We start from the raw sequence: 13,359 nt of genomic DNA, 5'->3' as shown, positions 1-13,359 counted from the left end.
GGCATGGAGGTGATCAGTTTGTGGCACTGCTGAGGTGGTATGGAAGCCCAGGTTTCTTTGACAGTGGCCTTCAGCTCATCTGCATTTTTTGGTCTCTTGTTTCTCATTTTTCTCTTGACAACACATATATATATATATATACAGCTATGGAAAAATTTAAGAGACCACTTCAAAATCTCAGTTTCTCTGGATTTACTAGGTATGAGTTTGAGTGAAATGTTAATATTTGTTTCATTCTAGAAAGGTCTGAAAAAATTTCTTCCAAATTTCAAATAAAAATATTGTTATTTAGAGCATTTTGTTTTGCCGGAAATGACAATTTGTCCAAATAACAAATGTTTTTCCACCAAATATTGATTTCTTAACCCTTCTGAAGTTTGAACTTTGATATTGTGCTGCTGTCTAAAATTGAATGTAAACATGCCTGAAAACATGTAATCTTCTTTGTTATTTTGACCAATTGCCATTTCATGCACTAAATGACAACATTTAAAATTTAGAAGATATGTCATCAGTAGTTTACAGAATAAAACAGCTATTACTTTTTACTCAGACACATAACTATAAATTGTAAATCCAGAAAAATTGAGAATTTTCAAGTGGTCTCTTAATTTTTTCCATAGCTGTAGCTGCATAAATGTGACCCTGGAGCACAAAAGCAGTCTTAAGTCGCTGGGGTATATTTGTAGCAATAACCAACAATACATTGTATGGGTCAAAATTATCCATTTTTCTTTTATGCCAAAAATCATTAGGATATTAAGTAAAGATCATGTTCCATGAAGATATTTTGTAAATTTCCTACCGTAAATATATCAAAACTTAATTTTTGATTAGTAATATGCATTGCTAAGAACTTCATTTGAACAACTTTAAAGATGATTTTCTCAATATTTAGATTTTTTTGCACCCTCAGATTCCAGATTTTCAAATAGTTGTATCTCAGCCAAATATTGTCCGATCCTAACAAACCACACATCAATGGAAAGCTTATTTATTCAGCTTTCATGTGATGTATAAATCTCAATTTTGAAAAATTGACACTTAAGGCTGGTTTTGTGGTCCAGGGTCACAAAACATGTTTTAAAATGTGAGTTTTTATTGTTTAATGATACATTATTTAGAAATTGATATATTTGCAGAGAAAGGACATTTTTTGGTAATTTTCCCATTTTTTTGGAAAGTAAATGTTTTTTTCCAAAAATGTATATTTATTCACTTCGTAACTTAATTTGTGTCAACTCCGTCAGACGCCTTAAAGAGCATATTTTAATTTGATCCACCCAATATGAAGTCTTCAATGGTGTTCAGTAAAGGAGCTGAAGTGATTAAATACATCCTCTATATTTTTTCCAGTTTTCACTCTTATTATGAACAATCCAATTCCTAAATTTCTTAATTTTTAATATTAAACATATATAACCTATGTTGTTTGAGCACATAGACATATTATCATGTAGTGCCGTTCATGTTTTACTATTTTAAAACATTATATTGCAAAAAGAATAAAATCTTTATTTCAAAAGGAACAGAAACCTTCATCTGACAGTGTTAAAAACTGACGGCGTTGACAAAGGTCCAACTGATAGACAAGACAGCAAATTATGACAACTAGCTAATTTTTAAACTGATATTTAAATGAATACAATAATCCTTCTAGTGGATGTCTCAGTCTGAGTCTCTAGTAGCTCACAAAATACAAGAAGCTTATGTTCGGTTCAGTGTAATGGTCAGCATTATTATGCGCTCCCCTGTAGCAGCAACAGAAACGTTCCTAATATGAATCCAAAGGATCTGTAGGCTGCCTTTAAACCCCACCAGTTACTGTATTTGTACAGTATTGTAAATTGTATTTATTGAATAATTGTATAATTGATGTCAATTGTATTTGTGGCTGACCTGCATGACTAAAGCAGTGGTCAACTGGCATATTCGCTCTCTATGAAGTCCATAACATCAGGATTTACTGTTGCTGTGATCTCATGTGAGTGACAGGTTGTAAATAAATAAATAAATAAGGCATGTAAATCAGGCCAAATATGTATGTAAATAAAATCATGAAACAGCGGAGTTGACATGTTAAAGCTGTGACCGAAGAGACCTTATACTGTTTTTATAAAATATAAAAAAATATACACATCTATATATATATATATATATATATATATATGTATGTATGCATGTATATATATATGTACAGTATATATATCCTTATCTAGTATTTACAAATAACTATGGCAAAAGACATGACAATTTTTTTTTTATCTAACAGATCTGAATTTTAAAGTCTTTTTACAGGGTGCCATCATAATATTCCAGAACAGCATGTTTTTATGAGATATTCAGATTTGCCAATCAAATGCTCTCAGTTACAGCAGTGTGCTTCATTGTGAATCCACACTAACATGCCTGCAATTTATTACCATACAATATCTGCTGAAGGGAAGCTGGCTCGAGTGCTCTCCATCTTAATTATACTTCCTCTATTTAAAAAATATATATATTCCACCCACACAATAACTGGTTAAAAGTCCTGTGAGTCTAAATCAGCTTAACCGCTCAAGATCTCACGGAGGAGGCCTGTCTGAGCTGAAGATTTGAAGGCTTATGATGCCCTTGAGTCATTTGCAAATTATCATATTTACAATATGACCATATTTGAACGCCACTGCAGTGTGCTAATTATCAGTGGAGGCGTCGGTTAAAAAAATCATGTTGGAAGCAAATTGGTATTGGTCTTAATTAAGTTTAAAATGTGAATGTTGGCTGTGGAATTCAGTCTTATGTAATGAAGAATAGCAATAAAGCTTGCCATAAAATATAACTAATTTAGACAGTTCAAAACAACAGACCTGTGCAATGAGACTTTCCAGTCATTCTCTGTGGCAGCGCTGAATAGATAAATTACGTAATGCATTGATTGCACGCCTAATGCATTTCCTTTGCTCTTCATTTTGTTTTAACATTCTTAAATCAATGCACATTGATTTGAGAAGGATTGAGAAATTTTGAGAAATGACTTAGGATATTAAATCTCGTTTATCAAAATTAAGTGAGTTTATGCTTAAAGGAACAGTTCACCCAAAAATGAAAATTTGCTAAAAATGTACTCACCCTCTGGCGATCCAAGATGTAGATGAGTTTGTTTCTTCATCAGATGTGGAGAAATGTAGCATTGCATCACTTGCTCACGCTGCAGTGAATGGGTGCCGTCAGAATGAGAGTCCAAACAGCTGATGAAAGCATCACAAGTAATCCACACCACTCCAGTCCATCAGTTAACATCTTGTGAAGCCAAAAGCTGAAACAAATCCATCAAGACATCCATAATCCATAATATTGCTTTCTCCAGTGAAAAAGTAGTCTTGTCTGAATCAGAAGAGAATCTGCACAGATCAAGCACCGTTTACAAGACAAAACAGTCCAAATGAGTTCAAAACAAATGTGTGGGTGGATTTTGTTGGGAGAGAACAACAGATGGACTTTTTCACTCGAGGAAGTGTTATTATGGATTATGGGCTCCATCTGTATTTTAGCTGGAAACAACAGTTTTAAGTTAAAACATCTTAATGATATATGTGTTTCTTACAAACACACATCTGTTGGCTTCACAAGTCATTAACTGATGGACTGGAGTGGTGTGGGTTACTTGTGGATTATTGTGATGTTTTTATCAGCTGTTTGGACTCTCATTCTGACGGCACCCATTCACTGCAGAGCATCCACTGGTGAGCAAGTGATGCAATGCTACATTTCTCCAAATCTGATGAAGAAACAAACTCACCTACATCTCGGATGGCCTGAGAGTGAGTACATTTTCACTGATTTTTGAAAAAATTTTTTATGTATCTTTATTTTTTGGGTAAACTATCGCTTTAAGAAAGAAAGATGATCTTGTTTTCCCTTTGAGTTATTTTTTTTTTCTTACCGCACTGAAAGACTTTTTTCATTGTTTTAAGCTTGAACTTAATTTTGATACATTCAGGGTTTAGACTAAGCCAGGATTAGGCCATAGTTCTATTAGGACATTTAAGTAGTTTTTCATAAACATGCCTTAAGAAACACATTACTGGTGTGCATCTTGAGACAAAACAAAAGCACTGATATATTTTAAGATCAGTCAGTGCAAGTTTCTTTCAGTTGACACAGCTCAGACTTATATTTTAGTCTGGGACTAGGCTTAAGCCTTGTCTGTGAAACCGGGGGTTACATTTTTAAACAAGACTTAATATCATGTCATTTTGCTTCTCAAGTAAATGTATCTTGATGTGAATGTTTAGATATTTGTACACTGGAGACCAAGCACAAGAAAAAAATATTGAGTAAGAAAATCACTTTTTTTGCAGTGTTTGTAAGTGCAAACAGAGGAAAAGGATATGCCCATATTTTATTGATAAATGGCAGCATTAGCTCAGTTTTAAGAGGTAGTAGTTGACAGGCATCAGCAGGAGGTCATTCTCGTTCTCACTCAGCATCTCTTCCCTCGTGAGCTGATTGAATGGAGCCCTGTGTCCGGTGCAGTTCGCCGGTATTTCCTGCTGTGCCAGGAAAGTCCCAGTTGAATCAACCCTGGTTCAGATTGACTCCATGTGAGGTGTGAACGGCAGCTGGTTTGCTTGGTTCTCCATCTCTGATTGCACTGGGATTGAGAGCCTGAGCTCTGCTGGAGGGGAAGTGGCACTTCTGAACACACAAATGTATTTTTTGTTCAGTACTGCTATTATATTGTGTAAAAGCTATTATTATACAACCTATTACTTGCAAGCTTGTTCATTCGATGATCCTTAAAAGCACAATGCCTGGCAACCACCCATAACACCACTTTTCTTTAGAAGAAAAAAAAAAATCCGCACTGTAAAAAATGTTTGTAATTTTTACAGATAAAATGACAACTGGTGGTAAGTTGCTATGGCATATACGATAAAAATGTTACATTTTTTAAATGTCAAATTATATTCTATATTCTACAGTAATAATTTACAATAAGGTCCTGTTAGTTAAGATTAGTTAATGCATTAACTACTAGTATTAATTAATAATGAGCAATACCTTTGTTACAGTATTTATTCATCTTTAACGTTAATAAAAATACAACTGTTAATGGTTAGTTCATGTTAGCTCAGATCCATTAAATAATATTAAGAGATACAGCTTTTGATTTCAATAATAAATGTCAACATTAACTAATAAATGCATCCAGTTTGATGAATACACTCATTTTGACACAGATGGGGAGTTTAAAGGGGCTGGAGTAGCCTATTTCTGCAGCATGTTGCTAGTAACATGCTAAACCATGCTAGCAGCATGCTAAAATGCTACGAACATACTGTAAACATGCATGCTAGCAATGCATTAAAACATGTTAACTACGTCTAGAGAACATGCTAAACCATGCTAGACACTTGCTAACAATGCCTAACAACACTTGGTTACATGCTAACATTGCTTAGAAACATGTGGTCTGGTGTGGTTTCTTAGTGATCTTATGAGGTCTAAAGGCGGTCGCACACCGGATGAGAAGCGCAGCGCCGCGCCGCATCGTGTCTAGAACAATTTGAGCGCTGTCAATATAAGCGATCAATCCAATCCAAGCCGGCTCCCGCTGTAAAACAGTCCCCGATCGGTCTTTAATCATCGTCCCATCCATCATACCTGAGATCCAGTTTCTATTGGTTGAATTTCCCAACGATTACAAATGACGTTGAAAAACACCGCATTATCATCATCGCAACGCGATCAGATCTTAGATGTTCAAAGCAGCATGTAATGTCACTCTAAAGGCTGGAATGCACTACACAACTTTTACCCCCATTTACAGTCTGGAGAAGTTCACGCAATAGTTGCCGAAAGTCAGAGCAAGTCTGCAGATTTGAGTCGACAGATTTCATAGAAAATTGCGTAGTGTATGATGGTTATGATTTTTTAGCTTTAGACTTTGATTCCACCCAGTCGGAGGAGATCAAACATGTTTGATATTTTCAGCAGATTTTGAACCACACATTGTTTTAATTTGTCATGCATCTGCAACAAGGCACACACTTCTGCATGAGTTTGTTGTGATCTAGAGTCCAAACAAGTTGCCGAAAGTCAGAGCAAGTCTGCAGATTTGAGTCGACAGATTTCATAGAAAATTGCGTAGTGTATGATGGTTATGATTTTTTAGCTTTAGACTTTGATTCCACCCAGTCGGAGGAGATTTTGAACCACACATTGTTTTAATTTGTCATGCATCTGCAACAAGGCGCACACTTCTGCATGAGTTTGTTGTGATCGGAATGACTTTAAGTCTGGTAGTGTGTGATCCTCAGTCGTTTAGTGTATGCCTAGTTTTTCCTTTGTGACTGTTTACGAAGTCAGTAAGTATATAATGACTAGCATTTTAAAATCTGTTCCATGCTGGAATACACTACTTTTAATATCTGACCAGATTTTAAAACACTAGGCATCATACACTCACCGTCACAGAGGAAAAACTGATCATCATACATACAAACTCGTTCCGATCACAAAAATCACACGAAATTTGCATCCTTATTTTTATCTCATGTAGGCTATTGTAAAATGATTTTTTTAAATAGGCACTGAGGTCCACCCTATGTTACCCAGGTCCACTCAATTCAAAATTTCTGGCCTCGCCACTGGTGCATACACTCATAGAAAACAATATGTTCGAATTTTAAAAACGTGGCGCAATGCGACACTGCGCTTCTCGTCCGGTGTGCGTCCACCTTAATTGGGTTTGAAAAAGTTTACTGGGGAGATTTTATTTATTTATTAGTTTGTATCTGACTTTTTTGTCTGACAATAGAATCTCAAACCTAAACCTTTAAACTTCAAGCTTTTAGAACTATATAGAACTAGGCCAGGCTTTGTCAAGCCAACAAGCATGTCATCAAACTTAATCTAATTAACAACTAACTTTTTTTGAGTAATGTGTCTTTAGCTTAGCAACATCCCTGATAGCACACGTATATCACGGAGACGTCTGCATTTACATCTGCAAGACGTATTTTTTAGAGTGTTTGCTCATCTGCAATGCATCTACAGGACGTTTCCTAATCAGATGTCAAATAGACGTTTAGAAGATGTCTTGAAGATGTTTATGATTTAGAATGCATGTAAAACTGACGTCTCAAAGACGTCTATCAGATGTTTGTACACAGCAGATACTTTCCAGATGAAGCGATCTTTAACAGACATCCTGCAGATGTACGTGTGCTATCTAAGATGCTAACAGCAAATGTTGTAGACGTCAGTAGCATCTCCATTGTGTTTGTGTCTAGTTGCTTCCTGTTTAGAGTTCCAGATCAGTTCAGTTTTGTGTAGGATGGTGCTTTAGATCAGTTCAAAGCTGCTCACTGAAACAGTATGCAAGTGTATGTTGATTCACTCTCTGTCTCTGTCGAATGTGTTGAAATGACACAGCATGTTCCTGCGATTCACAGAGACTCATTTTCTCAGTAGTGGAGGGGTGTGTGTGTGTGTGTTTATTTGTGCATATCTGAAAAATTGTCCTGCCCATTAAAAATGTCATTTGGTGAAACCAGAAGCAGCATGTTTCTTACACCTTGTATAAATGTGATTGCACACATCTTTATCATTATTTTGAAAGCTGTTTTAAATATATAGCTGAAAGTAACATAAATTATAAATTATAAATTTATATAAATAGAATTTATATTTTGGGGGAGTTGCACCACATGACATTTGACAACCTGATCTAGCCTTGCTTTGTCAAATTATCTGATATTTTAGGAGACTTGTTGGCCTTGATATGTAGTCAGGAGGGTTTAAATGATATCATTTCCTGTTATTCTACATGTTGGTTGCACCACATGACTTAGATCTGGTAGACAAAAGGTTTCCAAATATGAATAATAATAAAAAAAGACCAGCCAAAAAGACCAGCCAAAGTTTTTTTTTTTTCTCTCCAAGAATTTCATTCTTTTTTTTTTTTTATAAATAAATGTATCTGTACAAATTATAAATTTATATAAATAGAATTTATATTTTGGGGGAGTTGCACCACATGACATTTGACAACCTGATCTAGCCTTGCTTTGTCAAATTATCTGATATTTTAGGAGACTTGTTGGCCTTGATATGTAGTCAGGAGGGTTTAAATGATATCATTTCCTGTTATTCTACATGTTGGTTGCACCACATGACTTAGATCTGGTAGACAAAAGGTTTCCAAATATGAATAATAATAAAAAAAGACCAGCCAAAAAGACCAGCCAAAGTTTTTTTTTTTTCTCTCCAAGAATTTCATTCTTTTTTTTTTTTATAAATAAATGTATCTGTACAAAAGTATTTTAAAATATTATTACAATTTAAAAGAAGTTTCTATGTGAATATATTGTAAAATGTAATTTATTCCTGTGATCAAAGCTGAATTTTCAGCATCATTACTCCAGTCTTCAGTGTCACATGATCCTTCAGAAATCATTCTAATATGCTGATTTGCTGCTCAACAAACATTTCTGATTATTATCAGTGTAGAAAAGTTCAAAATTTATTTGAAAAAGAAATCTTTTATATCACTTTAAATGTCTATTATGCAAAAAATTTAATACTTGTTGAACAAAAGTATTCATTTCTTTACAAAATCTTAGTGACCCCAACAGTGTACACTGAAGGAGGGACCTTCATAGAGACTTTCTATAGGATGTAGGCTAATAAACAACCACCCAGAACACCTTAGAGATACCCTTCCCACAACTCCCTAACATCATGGCGCTGAGTTTTGTGCAGGAATATTTTCACATCCAGTTCATTAAAGCGCTCTTTTCATTAAACCTTGAACATGCAGTCATGCAACGTGTATGCAAATAGTTTTTTCTCCTAACAGATTACCAAACACTTGCTACCTTGCATCACTTTTTCCACCGTTTCATAGATTTGTGCGTTGCCATGGAGACTCTCTATATGTTATCAGAAATGTTCTCTATAGTCTTGTTGAACCATGTTTTATTTGAAAACATGGACAGGTTTGAATAGAGAGATGTAGCTTTTGGTTTGGCTCTTCTGCCGTTCTTGACTCTTTGAGCGTTTTGTTTGCCTCTTACACCTCGCAGTGTGTCCAAGTCAAATCTAAGCGTGTTTGTAGACTGAATGCTGGCAGGCCTGATTGGCTGATAAAATCCTCTTCTGCATTACAGGCTGTGAGAATCAAAATCAGAAATTACATGGACATCTTTGGTGAACATTGGGTCACTGTAACTGCAGTTTTATAGTCAACCTGAAACAATGTGATTTTGGTAGGGTTGTAAACCCAGGGTTGGAAGTTAACGGGGGGCAAAAATGCCACCAAAATGAACAAAAATATCACACAAATTCAAGATAAGGAGGTAAAATAGAAGCACAATTAATTATGGTTATCACATTTAAAGTAAAAATGTTGAAAAAAAAAAAGAAAAGTGTTGATGGCGGAATTAGATTTAGATCTGCTGCATTTCTTTTGTGTTTTTGCAGCGTCGAGGTCTGTCAAAAAACAATTAAGAATGGAAGAGGATTGACACGCTACTAAACACATGAGGTTTCTCCAGAGTAATGCTTTAAAGGGACAGTTCACCCATAAATGAAAATGTGATGTTTATCTGCTTACCCCCAGGGCATCCAAGATGTAGGTGACTTTGTTTCTTCAGTAGAACACAAACGAAGATTTTTAACTCAAACCGTTGCAGTCTGTCAGTCATATAACAGAAGTGAATGGGAATTACGGCTTTGAGAGTCAAAAAAAACATACACAAACAAAACTAAATTAAACCCTGCAGTTCGTGACGATACATTGATGTGTAAAGACACGAAACGATCGGTCTGTGCAAGAAACTGAACAGTATTTATATCGTTTTTTACCTCTGATTCACCGCAATGTCCCAACTGTCCTGAGCGTGTTCGCGTCTTCTTCTTCTTGCTTTACGGCGGATCACAGACTTATAAGTGCATTATCGCCACCAATCTCTCAAATGGACCATTGACACTCCTAATTGTAGATTGTAGATAGAGTGTCAATGGTTCATTTGACTTCAAACTTTTGGTTTGACTTAAAACATCTTCGTTTGTGTTCTACTGAAGAAACAAAGTCACCTACATCTTGGATGCCCTGGGGGTAAGCAGATAAACATCAAATTTTCCAGTTTACATACTTCAAGAAGCCAATCTACTGGCTTATGTATAGTTCTCCCGAGACATCAGACTGGAAGAAAGTGTTTTAGCTGAAAGAATGACATTCAGGACATTTACGCATTTCAAAAACTGCTCGCATTGTCTTGTTCAGATCTCATTTTGTAGAACGCTCTGCTCAAATGAGTTGAAGATTTGAATACCGTGATTTGAGCTCTCTAAAATGAGACGGCCACATCTCTACCCCCTTCCGCCTCTTCGTGCAAGTATAAAATGTCCTTCCTGCGAGTGCGTCCGAGTCGCTAATGAGTGGAGTGCCGAGGAAGCGGACAACATTTGGGGCCCTTCAATTATTTTCTATTTGTTTAGCGCTCAGGGAGCGAAGCCTCTTGTGAGTGAGACCGCTAATGGCTAGTGACAGAGAGGAGCGAGATGTCAAACCCCAACCGTTAGCTTTTCATATCCCATCCTTTCAGTGCTCGGCAGCCCAGCTGAGCCTTTCGGCCTGAACCTTCGTTATTATGCATAGCTTCCTCTTTTCCATCGTCTGCCTCATCCTTTCTCCTTCACCCCCAAGAGTTTATTTTTTCAGCCTGAGTCTGTGTGTGTGTGTGTTGAGACTTTGAGCAGTTCATGAGGTTTTCTTTAAGCTTTGCTCTTCATTTGTAATGTGAAGGCAGTCGCTCGTTTTATGCCAATTGAGCTTTTTTTGCTAAAACAGCTGGGGCTGCATGACATCAGCATGGAGAGATCAAGGAAGTCTATAATACTTGGAGAAAGTTGTCCATTAGCCTTCCCATTCATCTCAATGGTGGTTAGGACTCCCTAAAAGTGTGCAACCTATACACAGCTTTGCTCAGTTTCGTCTTGCTGAATGATGTAGTGGTGGCGTCTACCAGCAGGGAACGACCATGCTAATTCCTGACCACTTGGGAGAAAATATTGCAAATAGGGACCACAAACGGGGTGCTCATGAACACTTTTCTGGATTGTAAAGGAACGTCGATGAGGCGTTGAATTATTCACTTAACCAATTTATTAAAGCATTGCTTCATTTAGTAATGGCACTACTGAGACTGCAATGGGTTTGGAAATATTTTAGTTGGCAAACCAGAAATAGGTAATATATTTACATGTACAAAAGTTTGGGGGGGAAATTAAATACTTTTATTCAACCAGGATGCATTAAATTAATTAAAAGTGACAGTAAAGACATATAATGTTACAAAAGATTTCTGTTTCAAATAAATGTGGTTCTTTTGAAACCAAAGAATCCTGAAAAGAAAGAAAGATGTATGATGGTTTCAAAATTGATGGTAATCAGAAATGTTTCTTGAATTAGAATGATTTCTGAAGGATCATGTGACACTGAAGACTGGAGTAATGATGCTGAAAATTCAGCTTTACATCATAGGAATAAATTACATTTTAAAATATATTAAAATACAGAACAGCTATTTTAAATTGTAACAATATTTTACAAGTTAACTGTTTTTATTGTGTCAAATAAATGCAGCCTTGGTGAACATAAGAAACTTTTTTTTTTTTTTTTTTCTTTCATAATTGCTCATGATAGTGTATATTTAGAGAGATTAGATTAATTAAATATATTGCCATGTTTTTATTTATTTATGATTTTTATTAGTTATTAATACAGAATTCTGTCTTGCAGCCTCTTCTGGATGCTTTGGCAGATCTCCCCGAATGGTATGGAGTCAAAAGTATGCAGGCCAACTGGATTGGCGACTGCTCAGGCTGCTTTTTCAACCACATAATGAAGGTACTGAATGCTTCATCTGTGAAATACACTTACAGCTCTTGTGCAACCAGACAGGATTTGGTTTTCATCAGCTCCGCAGCTCTTTCAGAGCTGTATTTACTGCTAACCGCTCACACAGTGCTTTCTATGAAATGATGAATTTTCATGCTGGGGCATATGAGCGGGTGCATTTCATCAGGTTTGATTCGGAGTTTGGCTGCAGGCTGTGTACTGCGTGTACAGCTTTGTTTCTTCGAGTCTGTTGTGTTTTCTGTTGTGGGAGGATATTTGTGCTTATTAAAGTCTGTGTGCATCTATTGCATCTGTTTGTCAGGTGGATGGTCGTGACTCAGGTGAGGTGTTGGCTGCATACACCGGTTCTCCAGAGGCTGTGTTCGGAGCGGCCTATGTCTCAGTCCTGCCCTCCCACCGGCTGTTGCACGGCTCCAGTGCCCTCAAAACGGCTCTGCTCAGAGCCCTGAGACCCGGCAGAGGTGAGAATCACACACACACACACACACACACACACACACACACTCACTCACTCCTGAAGGCACAGATGTTAGGTGCTTGAAGTGATTCTCTCAGGAACATCATCTATGGAGACTGAAGGAGTTCAATAGGGTTTAATAGTGAAACATATTTCATCAGCACTTTTAAAGCTTTTATGTGATGCACTGAAATGAAATGTTTACCGAAACACTGAAACCAAAATGAAAGTTTTCCAAAAACCAAAACTGAAAATAGTTTATTTAATAATCAGTCAATGAATTAAATGCATTTAATCATCAACACTCAAATAAAAACAAACATTTGTACAAACATTTAAAGTGCACATAAGACACATTTTTAATAACAGAATTATGTTTCTACTCATTTTGTTGTTGAAATATAAGCATTTAAATGGTGGCTGTAGTAAAAAAAAATTCAAACAAACATTAGATAATGAAGTAAAAATATAATGAATATGTAATAGAGTGCATACAGTACTGGTCAAAAGTTTGGGATCATTAAGATTTTTTAAATGTTTTTTACTGTATTTTTAGAAAAAAATGAAAACAAATTAAAAGCACCATAGGAGAAGCACTAATTAGGTAAATGATTTCGGCCCTCTACCGAAAATTGCCATTTCAGCCTAAATGTTTTGATTGCTGAAATTTTGTTGCATCACTAGCTTTTATTTTATTAAGTTATTTACATGAAGAAAGCAAAGTGACAATAAAGAATGACTGCATTCATGTAATGGTGATCTACTAATGCACTTATGTACTGTTTTTGTGGTGTGTGTGTGTGTGTGTGTGTGTGTGTGTGTGTGCGTGTGTGTGTTCGGTGTATGAGTTGCATGTGTGTGTGTGTGTGTTCGGTGTATGAGTTGTGAGTGTGTTTGTGTTCGGTGTATGAGTTGCATCTGTGTGTTCGGTGTATGAGTTGCATGTGTGTGTGTGTGTGTTCGGTGTATGAGTTGTGTGTGTGAG

General features: G+C 36.1%; 1 protein-coding gene across 1 annotated transcript in view; it reads left to right on the top strand.

Moving 5' to 3' along the window:
• The window catches only part of lars2 (leucyl-tRNA synthetase 2, mitochondrial), a 70,244-nt gene that overhangs the window by 26,778 nt on the left and 30,107 nt on the right, over positions 1-13,359 (top strand). Inside the window, exons 6-7 of the mRNA XM_016486878.1 lie at positions 11,798-11,905; positions 12,219-12,378. Coding sequence (XP_016342364.1) covers positions 11,798-11,905; positions 12,219-12,378 — 268 coding nt within the window. The remainder of the gene's footprint in view (positions 1-11,797; positions 11,906-12,218; positions 12,379-13,359) is intronic.

The sequence above is a fragment of the Sinocyclocheilus anshuiensis genome, unplaced genomic scaffold (genome assembly GCF_001515605.1).
Source record: "Sinocyclocheilus anshuiensis isolate Anshui unplaced genomic scaffold, SAMN03320099.WGS_v1.1 scaffold181, whole genome shotgun sequence".
Lineage (NCBI taxonomy): Eukaryota > Metazoa > Chordata > Actinopteri > Cypriniformes > Cyprinidae > Sinocyclocheilus > Sinocyclocheilus anshuiensis.
This window is presented reverse-complemented; position numbering and strand designations above follow the sequence as displayed.